The sequence below is a fragment of the Gorilla gorilla genome, chromosome X (genome assembly GCF_029281585.2).
Source record: "Gorilla gorilla gorilla isolate KB3781 chromosome X, NHGRI_mGorGor1-v2.1_pri, whole genome shotgun sequence".
Taxonomy (NCBI): Eukaryota; Metazoa; Chordata; class Mammalia; order Primates; family Hominidae; genus Gorilla; species Gorilla gorilla.
In genome coordinates this window covers 150,538,961-150,561,492 of record NC_073247.2, presented here as the reverse complement: position 1 = coordinate 150,561,492, position 22,532 = coordinate 150,538,961, and the positions used below count along the sequence as shown (strand labels likewise).

At 38.4% G+C, this 22,532-nt stretch overlaps 1 protein-coding gene across 2 annotated transcripts in view; it reads left to right on the top strand.

Annotated features, from left to right (window-relative positions):
* Positions 1–22,532, top strand: part of FGF13 (fibroblast growth factor 13) — a 574,173-nt gene that overhangs the window by 344,808 nt on the left and 206,833 nt on the right. The window contains exon 3 of one of the 2 annotated variants that reach the window (XM_019019754.4): positions 2,180–2,347. The exons of the other annotated variant lie outside the window; for it this stretch is intronic. Within the exon in view, the coding sequence (XP_018875299.1) occupies positions 2,180–2,347 (168 nt within the window). The remainder of the gene's footprint in view (positions 1–2,179; positions 2,348–22,532) is intronic. 2 annotated transcript variants of the gene reach the window in all.

Sequence of the window (22,532 nt, the reverse complement as noted above, 5' to 3'; positions counted from 1 at the left end):
AGAAAGAACAAAAGACAGGGAGAATTTTGTGGAAAGCAATTATCCTGCACTTTTATGACCTTCATGTTTTTCCCATCATGATGAATTTTGGGGTTAGCACTTGTATCAGTCAGCATGTAGCTTTCACTAGAATTTTGTTGTGTGTTACAGATAACCAGTCGTATCTAATTAAACAATAATGATGCCAGTACAAGGCATTTTCTGGGAATTAATGACCAGCTGGGAAAAGCTGATGGCTGGAGAGTCAGCCAAAGGCTATTAGCTTCAGTCCACTATTAATCTCCAGAAATGCCCATTTGTGACATCATTGTTGGTACTGAACAATGAAAATGGAAGACAGTTTACTGTTATTTGTCATGTACTTCTGAATAACAAATTCCTTATACATTGTCAAAAAGTCATTTTTTCTCTTTTATCCTCCAATTGTCCTTCATTCAGTCTTATAATATGTTTTCTATACAGCAGTGGGTGAAAATGGAATTTCTCAGTTTCCATATAATCATGGGTGCTTCTTTTTTTAAAGAGTTCCAATTTGGGGAGTTTTATTTAAATATTTTGGATGGTAAAACTAGAATTTGTCTTCAGCTGTGATGCTGGAATTTGATGAGTGTCTATATTATCATAACTATCTGCTCATGGCAGGAAATGGTTACAAATGTTTTGAATAGCAGCTGTTGCTAGCAAAGATGTGCATTCAACAACGAGATTCTAAGAAGTTATAGTCACATTCCTAGTAGATGAAGGGAACTCTCTACGGAAAAAGCTATCGTGGTGTGTCTATATAATATTTTTGATTGCTGCTGCTGAATGCTAGAGGAAAATAGAGAACTGACTAAAATATCACCATCTTGCATAATTTAATGAGTTATAAAGGAAGACAACAATCCCTCATAGAGTCAATCTATTAAGCACTTGTTCTAAACTCATAATACTAATTTAAAAGTTATGTTGGTTTTTATACTATTTTTTCCTTAACATGAAAGGAAGTTCTTAAAGCCCCTTAAGATCCCAGCCAATGAGCTAGGAATGTTTTACCCAACACAGAAGCTTCATATCCCATCTAAATTCAGCCACCATTTGTTTATTTATTTATTTTTTTTACAAACACCATGGCATTATTCACCCCACAACAAATTTGCTAGTAGTATCAGTCCTCCTACATGCATGTTAAGTGTATGCATTTCGGGTAGTAGAATGAGTCAGCTCGTCATTAATCAAAGCTTTGGAGGCACTGACTCACTTCTGGTGAAATGGAATGGCCTCATTGGGAAGGGTGTGAAAGAAAAAAATTCATGCTGGGGTCAGTTCCCTGTTTCTGAAAATGCAGATCAAATTTGCACCTATTTTCATGGAAGGTTTTCAGAATAGAGAATGTAGCAGTGAACCCTATAAAGGCAGATATCTTGCTTTTGCAGGGAATAAAAATAATAGTGATACAAAAACACTAGTGATACACTTAGGAAGCATATAAAGAGCCTAGAAAGAAAAATGTGAACTGAGAGGATCCTGGTGTATACCTAAGGCCAAAATTATTAAACCAGGCCTGGCTCTTTTACAATCCAGCAAGGTAGTCCTTTGACCAAGCGTTGTTTCGTAGGCTCTCAGCTGGAATCTCTTGTCTTCATTAAGGGGTTTTGAACATCTGAAGAATGTTTGCAACAGCTTCAGTTCTCTTTGGAAATCAAAGAGTAAATAAAGAGCAGTGACTGATTCTTCTGTCTGTCTCCGTGTATACTGCTTGGAAGTAAGGCCCTCACCAGGAGCAGACCAAGAAAAGAAACAGAAGCAAATTTACTGATAATTGGTGGTTATTAGCCAGTTTAACCTATAAATATTTATATTGTACTCAATCTGAAACCTATAAGTTCTACATGGTGTTTATTTAGATACAACATGAGTATCCATATTAAAATACGTTTTTGCACTTTGGGTATGATTTAACACTGTTTTCATTGTACTAGCAACAGAGGTATATATAGTCGAGTAGCTATTCCCATGGCTTTAGTATTTTAAACTAAGCCCATTAAAATAAAATCACCAAGCTATTAGATGTTTTTCTTTGAAACTTTTCTTAGGGCTGTTGTTTCTTTAGTCTTCCCTGGGAGTATATTTGATTTAAGACATTTGCTGCTTTTCTGAGGCTCTAACTTGAGTTCATTTTGTTATGTGGTGACCACAGTTCTGGATGACGCCCCCCCTGGCACACAGGAATACATTATGTTACGACAAGATTCCATCCAATCTGCGGAATTAAAGAAAAAAGAGTCCCCCTTTCGTGCTAAGTGTCACGAAATCTTCTGCTGCCCGCTGAAGCAAGTACACCACAAAGAGAACACAGAGCCGGAAGGTTTGTGCACGACAGACGCGTGTTTTGCTTGTTTTCTCTCATTCTTCTTTCTCTTTCTTTTGGATTGTGCATTGCCCTCTGGTGTGCTGTGTGTTGTTTAGGCCCTGCCATAGCTAGGAGGCCCCCTGGCTGGCTGGTGAAAGTGTTATACAGTCTCAGATGGGACGCTGTATAATATGGTCATCTCTGGCACAGCTCACAGTGTCACCCTGCTTTTCACAGCTGAAACATTTTCAGTTGCTGTCATTTTACTGCCCCATTTGGGCTGGCAAAGTTGCTTGCTTCTGTAGCCAACATCTGGCCAATTCTGTTCCCATCACCTTGCATTCCTAAAGCAGCAGTCAGCTGAGGAATGAAACTTCTAAAATGAAATAATGAGAAGATTGTTTCAAAAATTTTCAACTCTCCTTCACTCCATAAAGCTTCTGCATTGCACTCGAAGAATGCTCATGATCTACTTAGTTTGCTGAAGCAGGCCCAGATTACCTGTATAATGCACGCCCCGTTGCACTTTGCCATGGTAAAATGCATGCCTCAAGGAAACTATGAGTAGTTTGTTTTTTCTTTTCAGCTCAAGTACAGGTTTGGACAACTCTACTTGCTGTTACTTAAACTGAGGTTAATAAGGTACTCATTGCAATCCATATCACAAATATATCTTCAAAGTATTTCATCTGGCCAGAAATGGTATTTATTCATTGTTTCCAACATTTTTGCATCTATCAAAGAGAAATATTTTTCACATTACAAATAAAATGTGGTAAATTTATTGCCATCTGTTTACATTCCAGCTTCCAAAATAACATCTGAGAATTATAATGTAAATGCTAATACTTGTTAAACAGCCCATTTTCCCCTCACATTAAATATCACTGAGGCAGTTTACCAATGAATAACATTTGGAAGTGACGAAATTCACCTGTTCTTTGGCAGTTGGTGTATACTTTTGCATTAGTGGTTTTTGTATAATTTCTAAAAGCGACCTTGTTTCTATTTCAAGTTGCCCTTTTGCATCATTATGGGAATCCTTATGATAATTGTCTTTCTGATATGGGAAAGACTGGCATGTGGGTTAAAATTCGGTGAGTAAATAAATTTCTCCAAATGCACTCTAGTCCGTAGTTTTGGAAGCAAAACTTCACAACTCAAAGTTTCCCCTTTTCTTCTTTCCAAATAGAGTTTTAGACAATCATTGGCAGAAAATGAGAAGCCTACATGTATCTGTGTTTAATTCAGCAATAGAATAGAGCACTCATATTTATATTCTACCCATACTTTTGGTGTCTAAACTATTCACGTTGAGTGTGACCACCGACTTCCACATATATTCATCTGGAGGTATAAATGGTGAACTTTTACAGTGAGTAAAAGCAATCATTTGGTTGTTTAGTGGAGAAGATAACTAACTTTATTTTGTACTTTAATGAAACAAAAAAATTTTAACCAGTGACAATTACTTTACTATATATACTACATTCCAATATTTTCTGCTTTCTTTTCTCTAAAACTTATAAACACACACACACACACACACAGTTTTTGTACTTGCAAATCAGCCTAAAAATCAAAGTTTGGTTTCGTTAAGAAAAATAAGCCAGTTAAGAAGCAGCTGGTTAAATTCGGTCAAGCAATCAGTTACATAATTAAAATATTTTTAACAATATTTCAGATTTTAAAAAACAGTTAAGACCCCATTCCTTTTATTATTACATATAATTTTGACAGAATCTGTTATTTTCAAGTACCATCTGGAGTGTATTGTAAATACTGTTATGAATATTTTCAGATATAGAGAATTCTTAAGAGAATAGGTAGCAGTTAGACTCTCTTCTGCAAAGTTAGGTAGTTTTTGATCTGTCATTTAATCCACATATTGAGCTGTTGCCATTGTGTTTAATGGGGCTGCCATCCTTTCACTTGTGTACTGTGATGATGGGCATTGCCTTCTTTCAGATTGGAGATTTTCCTCAGTCTTGCCCTCCTTCCAGGTCCTCCTGCCATGATATCAAAGCTAATATTTCTGTCTTTATTCTTATGAATGATTTGTAACTAGTATTAAAGTCGGAGGTGTTCTGGGATGACATTTAAATACTATTTGCAATCTTACTGTACCCCTCAAACAAGATCCCAGAGTCTAATGATGAACTCAGACCTTAAAATGAAAACACTTGATCTCTACACAAGTTAACAGGATCCGGAAGACTTTAGATGGGGGCGAAAGAAAACATGCTGTGGAGCTGATCTTGGAAAAATAAGGAAACATTGCCAAGAAATTAACATGCTTACTTCATGTAGGATATCGAAGCTCATCATTTCCAGGAGGCGAAGTAACTATGGGTTTGGAAGGGTTCACTGGTCATTCTGGCAACCTGGAAGATTTTTGCAGGACTGTTTTTTAATTGCCGTAAGTTATAGTGTTCGGTTCCCTCTTAAAGTTGTTGTGACATTTTGTTATAATTAGTAGAAATAAAAGACCTCTTTTTTTTTTAACAAATGGATAGTGTTTTGCATTTAAACTATGTCTATACATTGAAACATTTTATTGCTACTTGAAACATTTTGAAGAGATACTCCCTGTCATGGCCTCGGTGCCAAAACATGAGACCTTAATTGACCTTGGCTGTGGATGCTCACCAATTCTACAGCAGGTGAAGGCAATGGACGGGGTGGTTAAACCATACATTGTTTGATCTATGCAATGCCCATATGCTAGTATAACCTCTTCTAATGAGATTATTTTTTATGCAATGTTAAAACCCCCAAATGAAAAATTAAAAAAAAAATTTAAGCCTTTTGGGGAAATAAATGTTTGAATAAGCTTGCGTAATAATAAGCTTGCATAAATGTTTGCGTAAGCTTTAGAAATGATTAATTAAACAGGTTTATGTGTATTGTGATACAGTTGGAATTACTAAATTGATAAAAATTACCCAACTCTTTTTTAATTAGTATAGATAAAGTCTTGCTGTTTCTTTTGTTTGGCAGTGGTTTATAAGGGCTGGGCTGTTTTCATAGTTTATGACCTCTTAAGATTTGCTACAGATAATTTAACATTGTTTATAGTCACCCATCCTTTTATAGATATTTTTGTCTTACGTCCAGGGCCCTCAGAATTCATATAAAATAATACACAAAGGGACTGAAATATCTCACTGGCTTTTCAGGATACACGAAGGCCAAATTACACTTTGCCAATACCAGGTTTCTATTTGTGAATATCCAATTCCAAAAACATTTTTAATCTGTTCCAAACATTTGCGATTTTCAGTGACATGATTATTTCTATAAAAACCACTTATGATATAATATTATGTGAGTGCTGGAATTTGGCTGAAGAAGTGCACACAAGTATCTGAGAGTCTAATTTGGCCCAGTACCAGCAATGTTCTTTGTTAAAAGAAAGCCACATGGAGAGTGGAGATCATTACCAAAATCTTTTTCTTACCGCTCCAGGAGCCTTTTGGCAAAAGAAAGTATAAGCTTCATAGCTTTATTCTTTTGTTCACTTTATCTTTCTATGCCATTTGTGCCAAAATGAAATCACTAATTTAGAGTAACTCCTGGAAGCCAATCTAATATTAGCATAGTTGTCATTTCCTAAATGCCACTCCTTGGACTTTTACTGATGTTCGAAGATTGTTAAAGAGAATCACACCAAGATAAATATGCTTGCAAGTAGACAGTGTTGGAAATCTACAGGGAAAAATAAATCATGGATTCCCAGTGTTTGCTTTTAGGGTTTAAAATTCTGATTACAATAGTAAATGTGAAGAAATTAATGCAACATAGGAAAGTACTACAGAGCTTGGTGATTTGTCACCATCTTTTTATCAGGCATTTGAGCTCTTTGCTATAGTCCTGTTTTCATGTGATTATACACACACACACACACATGCAAACGCACACACACACACACATTCTGTCTCCCTTAGGGCATTCGTAACCTTTTTATTCAGAGAGCCAGCCAACCATTGTGGCTTTGGTTGGAGAAGAGAATCTGTGCTGGAGATTGATGATAAAGTATGGCAGCTTCCACCAACCAAGAGAAAGCAAAATTACATGCTAAATGGTAAGGGGGTATATTTGTAACTACCACGTCTGTTACTCTGATAATGCGTTGGGTTATTCCAGAAAGAGCATACATCACCATGAATATCAGTCTTACCTTAATGATGGGAGAGGAAGAAGTCAGAGGAATGCTGAGGAACATGCTGAGGGAAATGTTTTTCATCTTCATGTTTTTTCAACATTGTTGTTTTCCTGTTGTGCCTTCCTCATCTTAATGCTAATTTTCCTTTCGAGAAAAATGTGTCAGCATTAATTTGAATTAATAGTTGAATAAAACTAAACTATGGTTATTAAATCGTTTTATCACTAAGCTAGAGTTGGGTAATAACCTCTGATGCTTGTCAGCTGAAAATATCTTGACTTTCAGGAAAGACATAACTAGGTTCCATGTCTGTCTCCTTTAGAATAATTGAGGGGACATTCCTATTCTGTTAGAAAAGCATGGGGCCTCGGTTTGCATTTCTTTAATTATCAGTGATAATGAGCTTTTTTTTTTCTAATGTGTTTGTTGGCTGCATGAATGTCTTCTTTTGAGAAGTGTCTGTTCATGTCCTTTGCCCACTTTTTAATGGGGTTGTTTAGTTTTTCCCTTGTAAATTTGTTTAAGTTCCTTTTAGGCTCTGGATATTAGACCTTTGCCAGATGGACAGATTGCAAACATTTTCTCCCATTTTATAGGTTGTCTGTTCACTCTGATGATAGTTTCTTTTGCTGTGCAGAAGCTCTTTAGTTTAATTAAATCCCATTTGTCAATTTTTGCTTTTGTTGCAATTGCTTTTGACGTTTTCATTATGGAATCTTTGCCCATGCCTATATCCTGAATGGCATTGCCTAGGTTTTCTTCTAGGGTTTTTATAGTTTTGGGTTTTATATTTAAGTCTTTAATCCATCTTGAATTAAGTTTTGTATAAGGTACAAAGAAGAGGTCCAGTTCCAATTTTCTGCATATGGCTAGCCAGTTCACCCAGCACCATTTGTTAAGTAGGGAATCCTTTCCCAACTCCTTGTTTTTGTCAAGTTTGTCAAAGATCAAATGGTTGTAGGTGTGCGGTCTTATTTCTGAGTTCTCTGTTCTGTTCCATTGTTGTATGTGTCTGCTTTTGTACCAGTACCATGCTGTACCCTTACAGTATAGTTTGAAGTCAGGTAGTGTGATGCCTCCAGCTTTGTTCTTTTTGCTTAGGATTGTCTTGGCTATGCAGGCTTTTTTTGGTCTCATATGAATTGTAAAATTGTTTTTTTCTAATTCTGTGAATAATGTAAATGGTAGTTTAATGGGAATAGCATTGAATCTATAAATTACTTTGGGCAGTATGGCCATTTTAAACATATTTATTTTTTCTATCCATGAGCATGGAATGTTTTTCCATTGGTTTGTGTCCTCTGATTTATTTTGAGCAGTGGTTTATAGTTCCCTTGAAGAGGTGTTTCACTTCCCTTGTTAGCTGTATTCCTAGGTATTTTATTCTCTTTGTAGCAGTTGTGAATGGGAGTTCATTCATGATTTGGCTGTCTGCTTGTCTGTTGTTGGTGTGTAGGAATGCTCGTGATTTTTGCACATTGACTTTGGATCCTGAGACTTTGCTGAAGTTGCTTACCAGCTTAAGAAGCTTTTGGGCTGAGACAATGGGGTTTTCTAGATATAGGATCACATCATCTGCAGAGAAAGACAATTTGACTTCCTCTCTTCCTATTTGAATACACTTTATTTCTTTCTCTTGCCTGATTGCCCTGGCCAGAACTTCCAATACTGTGTTGAATAGGAGTGGTGAGAGAGGGCATCCTTGTCTTGTGCCGGTTTTCAAGGGGAATGCCCCCAGCTTTTGCCCATTCAGAATGATATTGGCTGTGGGTTTGTCATAAATGGCTCTTATTATTTTGAGGTATGTTCCTTCAATAACTAGTTTATTGAGAGTTTTTAACATGAAGGGGAGTTGAATTTTATTGAAGACCTTTTCTGCGTCATTAGAGAAATGCAAATCAAAGCCACAATGAGGTACCATCTCATGCCAGTCAGAATAGTGATTATTAAAATGTTAAGAAACAACAGATGGTGGTAAGGCTGTGGAGAAATAGGAATGCTTTTCCACTGTTGGTGGGAATGTAAATTAGTTCAACCATTGTGGAAGACAGTGTGGCAATTCCTCAAAGACCTAGAACCAGAAATACCATTTGACCCAGCTATCCCATTACTGGGTATATACTTAAAGGAATATAAATCATTCTGTTATAAAAATACATGCATACATATGTTCACTGCAGCACTATTCACAGTAGCAAAGACATGGAATGAACCCAAAAGCCCATCAATGATAGGCTGGATAAAGAAAATGTGGTATATATACACTGTAGAATACTATGCAGCCATAAAAAGGAACGAGATCATGTCCTTTGCAGGGACATGGATGGATCCAGAGGCCATTATCCTCAGCAAACTAACACAGGAACAGAAAACCAAACACCACATGTTCTCACATGTAAGTGGGAGCTGAACAATGAGAACACATAGACACAGGGAGTGGAACAACACACACTGGAGCATGTTGAGGTGGGAGGTATGGGGGGAGGGAGAGCATCAGGAAAAATAGCTAATGCATGCTGGGCTTAATATTCCGGTGATGGCTTGATAGGTGCAGCAAACCACCATGGCACACGTTTACCTATGTAACAAACCTGCACATCCCACACATGTACACCGGAACTTAAAAAGAAAAGCATGGGACCATGTGTTCTGGTGACTCTGAAGAGATAAGAAGACTTTGTTCTCAACCTTTTTATTTCAAAGTCACTTTTTTCTTTCATGACTTAGGGCCACCCTGCCTTTGATTTATGACCTGAAGGATCACAAAATGACACAAGACAATTTTCTTTGCTCATTGAAGCAAATGGCAGCTTAATTGCAGAGTCACAAGAAAGATAAAAAAATATTAGTCCAAATTAATGCCAGAAATCTGGTGGCCTTGGTCATTAGCAACGAGTAAACACTATCCTCTCTCACAAAGTATTTAATTCTATTTCTCTTACAGCTTATGTCCTGATAACATTAGGAAACCAGCAATGGCAATGAAACCCATTCTTTCTTTCCTCTTATTTCCCCTACCTTATGGCAGCAAACACAAAATGAAGTCATATTTTGGGGATAGTTTCTACTCTCTGGAAAACTTACAGTCTAATCAAGGAGTATGTATAGTAGCCAGTAATTCACTTTCATGATAAGATGGACATTTATCATTCTCTTATTGAATATATGCATCTCCATTCAGTCTCTAGGCTGGAGGCTGGCTTTTAGAGTACAAACTAATAACCATTCATTCTTTAAAATATCATTCACTTTTTAGAGCAGCTGACCTCTCCTCTCCCTTGAGCTTATGTGTTCCAATCATGGTGGTGGTTTCCTTGAGACAAAGTTGTTTCTCGTTTGTAACTCTCTTGGCTGAAGTCTTCCTTAGTTAATACTTGGAGCAGACATTTCTCCTGTATGAAGCCAGCACCGATGACCCGTTTCAGGCATTTATGTTTAAAATGACGCTTATCTGCGAAAGTGCTTTGAAAGTTCTACTAGATGAATGACAGTGTATGCTGGTGATTTTGATTTTAAAAAGTCAAAATCAAAGATACTTGAAAACATCTGGAAGTTATACATCCATATGGGTGCTTCCCCTTTCAAGGCCAAGACATCAGGGATTGTGTTGCCAACATGCTCTTGGGATGATGTCTTGCCAACTTTTCTGGAGTTTTTTTCTCTTCCCAGCCAGTTGATAAACCACTTAAGAAATTCTGCCTTCTGGACCCAGCATGGTATGACCCAGCTAGGCTATGTTCCATGTCCATAAAGGCATAGCCTGAAAGACTAGTTGATTCCCCAAATCAAGCCCAATCCTGATATTAGATGTCTACGTCTATTAAGGAGATGCACAAGAATGTTCTGCTCCCTCTGCTCCAATTTTCACCCTGTCTTTTGTTTTAAATGACAATTCACTTGCCTGGTTGAAGAGAATACAGGAGTGAACTATAATCTTTTTCACAGGTTCTTACATAGTTATCAGATCAATGTTTTCCAATAATATTTCATGCAACACTGATCATACATTTATGTAAAAAGACAGCATTTGTGGTCAAATATATGTTTCCCAAATTACACGCCATTCCTAGAGAGTCACAATGCATATGAGTATATGAAAGATTTTAAAGAGTCTTGCAGATTAGGAAGCTGTCTACCTTAGGCGGTTCAGTGGTAAACAGCATCTTCCAGCTACTGGACCCTTTTACTGATAATACAGATGAACATCTTCCAAGTAACACTTTGGGAAAGGCTCTGCTGGCTCTACTAAGCAGTGTATTCTCATCAAACATGAGCTTTGTCAAGTAGCACACTTTTGAAAATGATTGCTGTTCCCTTCCTCTCTGATTCCCACCTACTATCGTTAGAGAAAGGCTACTCAAATGTTGTTCATGTATCTCAAATTCTTTGTTATCAATCCATGACTAGATAAGGATCTTATGCCAGAAGGTAAATCACTGCTTCCTTCATGAAGAAAATATTGCTGTCTTGCTGTGAAAAGTAATGTCAGCTGAACTAAATAAGAACTGTATTAAGTAACATAGTTCACAGACGAGTGCTATGTTTGTGTACCATACATTGAGTAACACTGCTTTAGATTAGTGATTCTCAAACTTGGCTGTACATTGGAATCAACTGAGGATCTTTAAATACTACTGACGCCTGAGCTCAACATCAAACCAAAAACTGACAATCAAACAAACAAACAAAGAAAACCTGCAAAATCTCTTGTCATGCTTCTGGTCCCAAGCATTTCAAATAAGAGTTACTCAACTTTTAGTTACTAGTTTTTATATGGATAAAACATTTCATTCTATGTCCTCATTGTATATTTTTTCTTGAGAAGAAATATTTCTTGAGAAGAAATAATTAAGTAAAAAGGACTTTATAACTGGAAAAAATTTATTGTGGTAGAGGCTCAACAGGGGTACTTTTTTTAAAAATGTCTCTAAGTGATTCTAATGTGCTAACAGGGTTGGAATCACTGCCTTAGGAAATAATCACCTTGGCATAAGGTCTGCTGTGTGATGTCAGCTGTCAATCCAGGAATCTTATCATGCTGATTGCATGGGCCTCTTCAAAAGGTGCCCTGTGATAGAGGGCTCAGCTGGAGAGGCAGCCCTTATATGACCTTTAGAACTTATGGCCATGTAAGGTATCCGTCTTTCCCACCATGTGCACACACACCTTTCTGAAGTTCCCTTACTTGTTTGCCACTCTGTGCTTTTAGAAAAATAATTAGGATTCTCCATAAGCGTGTGGTAATCTGCCACCTTGTGACCAACATTCTTTCTTGCAAGCAATTGTTGAAACACTTGTTCTGCTCTCAGAATCTGATGCAGCTTGCAAGTATGGGTCAAAGAGTTTCTCAGACTGTACTTAAACAAGAAGATGGAGAAGGAGAAAAGGGTGTCATGATATGCCAGAAAAGTACTGACAATTCTTTACTTGATTGCTACTGCTCTAGAGTAAGATTGCAAAGCTTGACTCAAGCAGCTTGTAGCCTGGGTATCTGTCTCTGTGTTACACCAGAGGCTGTCATCGAGGCATTGCCCTCTTATCATCTAAATGTAATCGGCTACTGCAGCATAAAAGGATTACAGCAGCCCATATGTGAAAATTGACTCTGACATGATTAGGAGGCTTTAATTGCTATCCATGTTTATAAATCATTCCTAGCATTTTAAACTACATGGATTCTGATATTCATTTCTTATACTCTACAGCATTTTTTAGTGTGCTTAAGAATAGCACCTTCAATAATGACCACTGGGAAAGTGTTAAACAAGAGACATTATATTCTGCATTTTATCAGCACTTACCCTTGTCTTGCCTCACAGCCAATATCCACACTCACTCCAACACATGAAAATCACTTGTCCACTTCCACCCATGTGCTAGCAAATTTTTACTTATGAGCCCTAGCTATTTTAAGATATATATTCTCAGAAGAGCTCCAGGACAACCTTCAAGCATGTCCAGCTTTGGAAGCAGCAAGTGTACAATGGCCCCAAGACTATATCTACAAAAGGGAAAGGGAAGAGAGCGTACTTCCACTGGGCCACATCTTTAGTGACAACACTGTGCATAGCCCCTTAGAAGCTTGATCACGAACACCCTGTCAGATAGGGTTGCTACTACCATTTCACAGATCAGCAAACTAAGATGCAGAAAGAGTAAGTCACTTCACCAGTAAATGAGAGGACTTGATTTGAACCTAGTTTTTCTGGCTTCTGAAACCCATGCCTTCTCCCCTCCATGGCTTCTCCATATGCTCAGTTTCCCCACTCTTGCTCCATAAGTGCATTTGTTATCTAAAACAAACTGTAGTGCTAAAAAGTGATCTTAAGTGTAAAGGAATAAAATTCTGTCTACAGCCCTTCCTCAGCTTTGTGACAGCAAGAGTTTGTCATAAGCAGAAGGGACTCAGGAGGTACTTGCTCATTCTGTAGGCCTAAGATTAGGTAGAGTGCAGCACTCAAAAGGAAGAGATGAAATGACCCTTACCTTTAAGGAACTGATGACTTGGTCCCGGCATACAAAGAAATAATGGAGTGATTAATGAATACTTAAATTTGATTTGAATGCAGTAGATCTGTTCCTAGATAAAAGATATTAAAAGCTCACTTGTCTACTCTGCTTTCTTTAGGCTAGGGAATGTGCCTTTCCACCTATGTGTTAGTCAGTTCTCACACTGCTATAAAGAAATACCCGAGACTGGGTAATTTATAAAGAAAATAGGTTTAACTGGCTCACAGTTCTGCAGGCTGTACAAGAAGCATGATGCTGGCATCTGCTTAGCTTCTGGGGAGACCTCAGGAGACATTTAATCATGGCAGAAGGCAATGCGGGAGCCAGCACTGAGAGAGGTGGCATCCTTTTTACGATAGTCTGTCCACAAATACAGGGAGATTCGAGGAAATGACACATCCATATTGAAATTATTTGCTTCTTCTCTCTCTTTCCGTGCATGAGCACAGGTGACTTGCCCTGAATTGGGTGTAAAACCTTCACAGAGGACCTCGATGGGGCAGGAGCTGTCTCAGTTGAGCTCCACCAGAGACCTGCCATTGCTCTCATAATGGCACAGTTGATTCTGTCCCTTCCAAAAGCACAAAACACTGGGACAAGGGAAACATGCCCCTTTGTAGTCGCTAGTTGCGATTCAAAGAGGGTTTGAATACACACACACACACACACACACACACACACACACACACAAATGGACACATATTACTATTTAAAATAGTTTATTTGGGGGAAAAACACTTAAAAGCAGAATAGTACAGCTCACATGGTTCCTCTACTGGAGTCCTTTCTACGATACATCCAGCCCAACAAAGCCCAGATTAATCACAGCCCTTTAGGGATAATATGGGCTCAAGCAAGCCATTCGTACGGCGAGGACATTTGTCTAGCAAACTGCCTCAGGCTGTGAACAAAATCGGGTTCTTTTCAAGCAACAAGGAAGGAACAAAGGGCATTTCAAAAAGTGGGGATTATAGAAGCTGCCAGCAAGTAACTGTTCTCTTATGTTCCTTCTTCAGCCATTTCCCCTCTGTACTTACTTGATTTTTCTCTGAGAAGATAGCATTTAGAATCCATGTTAGAAGATTCATGAACTAATTCAGTAAATCTCTAATTGGCATACATGGTAAGCTGTTCACTTAGTGGATAATTGGTTAAATGTACCCAGAATATTTAGTGAGGGAGAAAAAAAATCCCCAAAGCAAATCAGCATAGTTTAGGAACCTGTTCCTCTAGTGCCGCTTTTTCTTTGTGAATGGCTACTAGTGTCTTAAAAGTGGTCTCTCTCCCTTCCCAGTCAGGACTCCATTTAAATGTACAACCTCCATTGCATCCCTACTTAATAGAGCTTTATTAAATGGATACCATAAGCATAGCACAGTGTCTGTCAACAGTAAGTGCTCAATGAATATTTATTATTACAAATAACTTATTTATCTAACACATTTTGATATTCTGTGTTCAACGGCCATTTGCTGTAATTCCAGGTGGCAAATGACTGAGTGCTTCTCATCACCATTAGCAGAATTGGTATATTTGTTAATAGATGTTTATTGAGTGTCTTGCACAAGCCAGGCATTATGGTGGGTAGGCACAGCGTGATAAGACAGATTACATCTCTGCCCTCAAGGAGGAATTAAAGACTAGCAGGAAAGCAGACTTTGAACTAGTTGATTATCAAGATTGTGTTGCATTCAAAAACACTCTGATACATAGTGGCTTAAACCCTCTAAATATATTTTATTTCTCTTGGGCTATAGGTTAGCTCTGTGGTTCTGCTGATCTAAGCTGGGCATTGCTTATCCTTCCTGGGCTCAACAATATATTTGTGGTCAGCTGGTAAGGCAGGGTGGCATTGACTGTTCTACGATGAGTTTGTACAGGACACCTCAGCTCTCCATGTGTTTTTCAAGTCTTATTTATCTATTTTAATATTTCATTTATTAATTTTTTTCGTTGAACATTTACTGAGCAACTTTTCTGTGTGTCAGGCACTATATGGCCTTGCATTTCAATTGCTCAGGAATGAGTTCTATGCTGGTAACAGACATTCAATATTGTTAGCCTCTGGCCAGTATTAAAACCATGAAAGCAGATGAGACACATAGGGAGAGAGACTAGAGAAGCAAGGCCTGGGGCATAGAAACATTGTAAGATGTTATAGAGAAGAAAGGACTCCAGAAGAAACAGAAGGAAAACCAAAAGAATGAGGTCTAAGGAAGCCAAGGAAGAACTCGGCTTCAGGAAGGAGGAATGGATCAGTAGAGCTGAATGCAGTAAATCGTTGCTAATTTAATACAATCCTTTCATATATCCCTTTTAGCATCTAGGCTTTGTAATCCAATTCCTTTCAATGTAGAACAGATGTCTCTGCCTCTCACGCTCTTGGGAATAAATGGCATAAATCACTGAAATAGTTAAAATGACCCTTGATAGATAGAGTGATGAGGAATTAGATGTTGTCTAACTGCTAAGGAAAGAGTAGGTCTTTGTAAAGATGTCATCGATTTTTCTTCTCTATAATGCCTGTAAAGTTTAAGGCTTTGGCAAGACCAATTTATTCTTTTGTTGTTTATCCTTTTGAATGTAGTTAAGCTTGCTCGGTAAATTTTTCTGTAATCTAAAAATATTGGACCACTGAGAATTAAAATTAAATCACCCCTTGAGTTTGGTATTTTAAAACTGACAAACTTTGAAGCCATATTAATATGATACAATCAAGATGACATTACATGTGTTTCCAATAAAGCAAGTTTTCTGCCAACTTTACAAACGTGCACTTTTGCTAGACTGTAGAAATTGATTCCTTGTCTAGCAGTGAACGTTTCTTGCTGAATGAAAGAAGTAGTGTTTAAAAAGAACAAATACACAGTTTTGTGGTGAAGAACTGTTAACAGTATGATATAGAGTCTATGTAATTAGGCTAAGTTTTTGTCTAGGATTTGTGAATGTTGATCCTAAGGAAATGATAACTTCCTATGCAAAATATGATGAAAGTTTTCTGTACAGAGTGTCCCACTCACCAAGGTCAAATGCTACTTCCTTAGTAGCCTCAAGGGAGGAAATAGGCTATGTGTTTTTGGGATTTAAAAAAAAGAAATTAAATGAATTCATTTTTCATAGTGTAAGGTAGAGTGTTTGGGAAAAAAATCCTTTTTGAAGGTCTGTCCTATGTATTTGAAGGTTTTTTTCCCTTGCACTTGGATTGTCCCTTAATTCAGACTGTATTAGGATACTACCCATTTCTAAACTAACATGAGAGACTAGAGCTTTTAGACACTTTTTGCTGACTGCCCTTTTTCGTAAGACAGGAGAATGTCATGACAGAAAATACTGCATTCCCAAAACATCTATTGAAATAAAAAAAATGTAGAAAGGAAATACTGCATTCATGGACCTACCTCTAGCAGCATTCCATTTTTTTCCTTAGCATATCCAATACTACTTTTCTTCCTGAATTTGTTTAAATTAAATCTGTGCTGAGACAGGATCTTGTGCTTTGATTATAGGTTGGAATCTCAATAGTGGAACATGTGAGCTAACCAGGGAGCTTGTGAACCCCTTTGATATCCTGTCATCCTTTTCTCACCTATGTGGTAACCTAGAGAAAGGACTTTGAAGAAGAAGGAGAAATATCTCTGTAGGTAGATGGAAGAAGGTTACATTTAACATGCGACCTGAACTTTATCTTCTCTCTTGTTTAGTAACATCACTGCTGGTTGGAGGAGCAGGGAGTGGACACTGGGAAAATCAGAAGCCAACCTGTGCCCCTAGAGTGCTCCAGAGCTTTAGTATTTATTACATTTATGGAATGTTACCTATTTTTTTTCTACATAGAAGGTTTTAACAAATCAAGCAACACATTCTAATACTTGATAATGAATAACATTGGCTTAAAAATTACACCAAATTATCATGAGAAGCACAAGTGAGACCTAAAACCCAGTGAGCAAATCTGTTAGTGATTCTTTTCTGCTGTAAAAATTAGTTGAGATATTTATTTTTCCTTCAGTCAGTAGTGCCAGGCTCTGTGTTGAGCTAGAGCAGGATTTCTCGACTTTGGTGCTATTGACATTTGGGGCTAGATAATTCTGTTGTCAAGGGCGGTCCTATATATTGAAGGATATTGAGCAGCATCCCTTGACTCTACCCACTAGATGCCAGTAGCACCCCATCCTAGTTGTGACAACTCAAAATATGTCCAAATATTGCCAAATATCCCATAAGGAGCAAAATCACCTTGTTAAGAACCACTGGGCTGTGTAATACCTATACAAACAAAACACATATATACTGAAAATTACTCTGCTTCTTTGAGAGCCAGTCAAAATACTTCTGTTTCATCATAACCAAGGTTCTCCATCCTTGGGTTACTAAGGTAATAGTTTCAACTTAATTCAAACTCTGCCTTACTCTTCCTGATCCTTCCCCTGCCCTTCTCAAACCTTTAACTTATCTCAGCTATTTATACAAATATAAATATATTTATATTATATAAGGCTCTCCAGTAGAGCTCAATGCAATGATTTGGTATAAGAAAACTGAGGCTGCTTCGGGTTAAATTCCACTGTCATTGAATGAGTTCCAACTTGGTTTGTTCCCTGTGTCTACTATAGGAGATCTGGAGAAATATGACAGAGTCCCTGCCTTTTAGGAGCTTGACATGAAAACTCTGTATATGAAAAGGAATGTAAGTCAGTTATATCATGGGCTCAGGTTCAAATATAAGCTCATTCAGAAAAATCTTTTCATTGCTGTCCTTTTAGAAGGCTTCTGCTCAGTCTAGCCTTTCTTCAGCAGGGCTGATGATGAGCAGAGGTGAAGGTATTCCTCAAGATTTTATTTTTCATGTTTTCATATCTAGTTCAAGATTGAAAAACTTAGAACATTCAAGCTAACTATTCAGACTCGACTAACATTGGGTACCTATGATGGTGCCAGGCACTGGGCTAGTTGCTTCACTCAGTATTTAATCTTTAAAATAACTGCCAAAATGAAGCATCACTTTTTCCTTACCTCATCCTGGTTCCTTTACACTGTCAGCAAGTCTATGAGATCAGGAAAGAAGGAATTTTGGAAGCTTCACATAATATTTTGGGGGACATGCAGTAACTAAACTCATTAAAATTCAGAGAAATTAATACTCCAAAAGACTATCAAAGAATAGAATTAAATTTACCTCTTAGCTAATTTAATGTGTTTTGATTTATTTTTTCAAAAGCAATTGTGGTTTATCTGGTTCCTGTTTCTTAGCTTTGATTTTGTTCCTTTATCGTAGTAAAGTGTCCTCGGTGACTCATGTTACTTTGGATAAGGTCTTTTCCTTCGTTGAGTCTCCACATCCTTATATATATATAAATAAAAAAAATTTTTAAAAAGGATTGGATAGGTACTGAATTCTCTTCTTATTTTATATATCTCAAGATGGTTTAAAATAAGACTCAATTCGTTATTATGTTTCCTGACAACTTTATGCATAGTTAAAATGGAAATTCAACTAATAGATATGGTTGAAGTCTGACTTCATAATTGTTTCAAGTTTTTGCTGCGTTGGTTGAGCTTGAGGGGAGGTTTCCTGGCCATATAGTGATGGCCGTGGGCTTCTCCTTTTTCACATTTTTGCTGAAACTCGTGATCTTAATTCTGGACTTTGAGAAGATTAAAGCCTAGGCATGACCTGGTATGGGCACAGGGAGAAGGAAAAGTAACATTTTGTAAGTACTTGCCTGTCTTCCTTTTGAAAATTAGGTAATATGATTGAATTAGCTAAGTAACTTACCCAACATCTCACCATTAGAAAATGGGGAGATCGAAGTACAAAACTATATTCTCTTTCCAAGCCACACTCTGTTTCTTCCAAAAGGGAGACTCTCAAGACCTGCCATATGGATTAGGAGGTAAGCATACTTTTCCTGTTAACTCTGTGACCTGTTAACTCTTCCTTTTAGTGCCTCAAATCTTGACTTCAGGGACCTAATGCTTTCATGAACCTAATGCAAAGAACCCCTTGCTTTGTGTTATTTTGTGGAAGAATAATTTGGAGCAAAAAAAATCCCCTCACCATAGGCAGAAAGTCAGAAACTGGAAGCAAGAGAAAATGCTTGGTTGGTAGACCACCACCCTGGCCACTGGACTTCGTACCTTTATATCCTGATTCAAAATGATAGATATCAATGTTAACATCACTCCTCAATTCACCAGCCCCTGTCTTGGGGCTTCCCTGGCATTCATCTTCTACCTATATTTCCTTCCTTCCCTTCCAGATAACACAGTGAGAGTCAGGTATGGGGAGGCTCTATTCTGAAAGGAACCACATCTGTTTTCACTTTCCCTTTTTCGTTTAGATACCCACTGTCTTATTATTGTTTTATTATGATTTCCCCTGTAGAGAAGTATACAGTGGCAGGGCGACCTGTTGTGCATATTGAATTTTACCATTCATTTACTCCAATGTTTGCCTATTTCTGCTAGAAGTTGAACAGCAATCCATATTCTCCCTGTGTGTAAACTGTTTCTGGATAAGCATTAGGTATCATGGTGGGATGTTTGTTTATCCAACTGAAAGTATAAAGGTTTTCAAACTCCCCAGTTCTCTTTTAGGTGGTAGCCTATTCATAGAATCAGCACTGCTGATTTATGAGCACCGTAGCTGCTCAGATCTCTAATATTTCTACAGCTATTCCAAATTCCAGTAGTTTAGATAATGGAGGAATTTAATGAATAGCCAGATAAACATACAGATGTTCCAGTTTCAGTGGAAACTAGAGAAACTTGTAGAATATTGCCTCAAGTCAGGTTTTCATTTCACCTTTCTTTACCCTTGTCCCCAGCATCTGACACTGGATTAAGAGCAGCAACACTATAACCACCATTGCTAAAGTGCAATCTGGGCCAGATATCACCTCAAGTTTCTATAATCTCGATAGAAATGCTAGAATGTAGATATTTTATCCCATTTTTATACAGAAGGAAATTGAACCTCAAAGAGTTTAGGTAAGGCAGAACTGAAAACCCCAGTAGGTGTTAAAAATATAATGTGATTTGAATTTTGAACTATAAGTTTTCTAAGCCAGATGGCTTTTACATCTGGGGTGTTACCTGGGTTACTGACTTGAACTGTTGTTTAAGATGTGACTAAACTTAAATTTATATTCTCTATTGACAAAACATTTTATTCTAGAGTAATTGCTATACTAGATACAAAAACACTGCATTGGTAAATCTTTTGTTAGCTGTAAAGATGGTAGCTGCATATGTATGCATTCAAATCTGCTTGTTCATAAATAGAAGACCTGATTTATTAAAGATTTTCATATCTGACATTTTAACTTGAGATTTTTCACTTTCCTTTTTCTGTGAACAGCACGGCTCATCTCTGTAAGTTCAAAGTTTGTCAAGTTCATAACTCTTAAAAACCTTGCACAAACCATAACCTCACCCTTTGCCTTCCCAGATCTATTCCCGAAACTGTCATCTTGATATATTCATGGAATGACCCTTCCTTCTCAATTTCTCAGCACTTTTCTGACCCCCTCTGTCTTAGTCTGTTTTCTGCCACTATAAAAGAATACCATAGACTGGAAAATTTTTTTTAAATTATTTATTTGGCTTACCATTCTGGGAGATGGGAAGTCCAAGACCGAAAGGCCACATCTAGTGAGGGCTTTCTTGCTGTGTCATAAGATAATGAAAGGTATCATATGACAAAGAAGTGTGGAGGCGTGAAAGATAGAGGAAATTGAACCAAACCCATCCTTTTATCAGGAGCCCATTCCTACCTTAACTAACCTACTCCTACAATAATGGCATTAATTCATTCATGAGGGTAGAGCCTTCACGCCCTAATTACCTTTTAAAGGTGTCACCCATAAATACCATCACATTGGCAATTAAATTTCAACATGAGTTTTGGGGGACATATTCAAACCATAGCATTCTTCTCCTAGTCCCTCAAAATTCATGTATTTCTCACATGTAAAATAGATTCATTCCATCCCAGTAGCCCCAGCAATCTTATTTCAATACCAACTCAAATGTTCAAAGTCTCATCTAAATCATATATGGGTGAGACTCAGGGAGGCAAATTCCTGAGGCAGATTCTCTCCAGCTGTGAGACTGTGAAATCAAAACAAACTGTCTACTTTCAAAATACAATGGAGGGAATGGGGACTGGCCAAGATGGCTGACTAGAAGCTCCATAGCTCTCACAGAGAGGAATGGAAAGGACAGTAAACACAGCACCTTCAACTGAAACATTCAGGTACTCGCATTGGGACTAACGAAGTAAACAACTCAACCCATGAAGAACAAAGAATGACAGCCCACCTGAGAGTGACACAGAACCAAGTGAACCTCCCCTACCCAAGGAAGCAGTTGAGTGAATGTGTGACCCTGGGAAACCACAATTCTCCCATGGATCTTTGCAACCCTCAGGTCGGGAGATCCCATCATGAATCCACTCCACTGGGACCTTCAGCCTGACACACAGAGCTACACGGAGTTTCTGCAGAGTAGCCACTCAGGCACATGTGGAGACCCAGGAGCTTTAGATATGCCAGCATTTCAGGCTTCTCAGCAAAAGTAACTGCAACTCCAGCAAAGTGGGAGGTTGGACACCTGTACATACCCCTAGAAAAGAGGCTGAATCCAGGGGACCAAGCAGTGATAGTCTGTGGACACCACTTCCACTGTGCCTCACAGGATAAGACCCTCTGGTTTAGAATTCCAGCCAGTCACCGGTAGCAGTATTGCACCTACCTGGGACAAAGCTTTCTGGGGGAAGGGTGGGGCGCCATGTTTGCTGTTTGGGCAACTTAGCTGATCCAGACTGCAAGCTTTGGAGAGTCTAAACCTACCAAGGTTTGAAGGGATACCCCAGCACAGCACAGCTGCTTATCAAAACTTGGCCAGGCTGTTTCTTTAAGTGAGTTCTTGCTCTTTTCCTCCTCACTGGGCAGGAGCTCCCAACGGGGGCCACCAGCCACTCAAGCCAGTTTTCTCTGGCCAACAGAGATTTGAAAACTCCCTGGGACAGAGAACCCAGAGTGAGGGGCAGGCTGCCATCTTTGCTGTTTAGGTGACATAGCCAGTCCAGCCTGTGAGCTTTGGAGAGTCCAAACTGACAGGGGACAGAAGCAGTACCCCAGCACAGTGCAGCTGCTCTACAAAAGCATGGTCAGACTTCTTCTTTAAGCAGGTCCCCAATCCTCTTCCTCCTCATGGGGCAGAACCTCCCAGCCAGGGCCTGCAACCACCCCGAATGGTGTTCCCTGGTCTACAGAGTTTTGAAAATTCCCTGAGATTAAACTCCCAGAGGGAGGGGTAGGCTGCCATCTTTGCTGTTTAAACAACTTAGCCTCCAGCTTCTGCAGAGCCAAAGCTGACCAGGAGTGGAAGCGATACCACAGCACAGCAGAGTAAACCCACGAAAATGTGGTCAGACTGCTTTTTAAAGTGGGTCCCCAACCCCATTTCTCATCACCAGGTGGAGCCTCGCACCTGGGGTCTCTGGCTACGCCTAATGGTGTT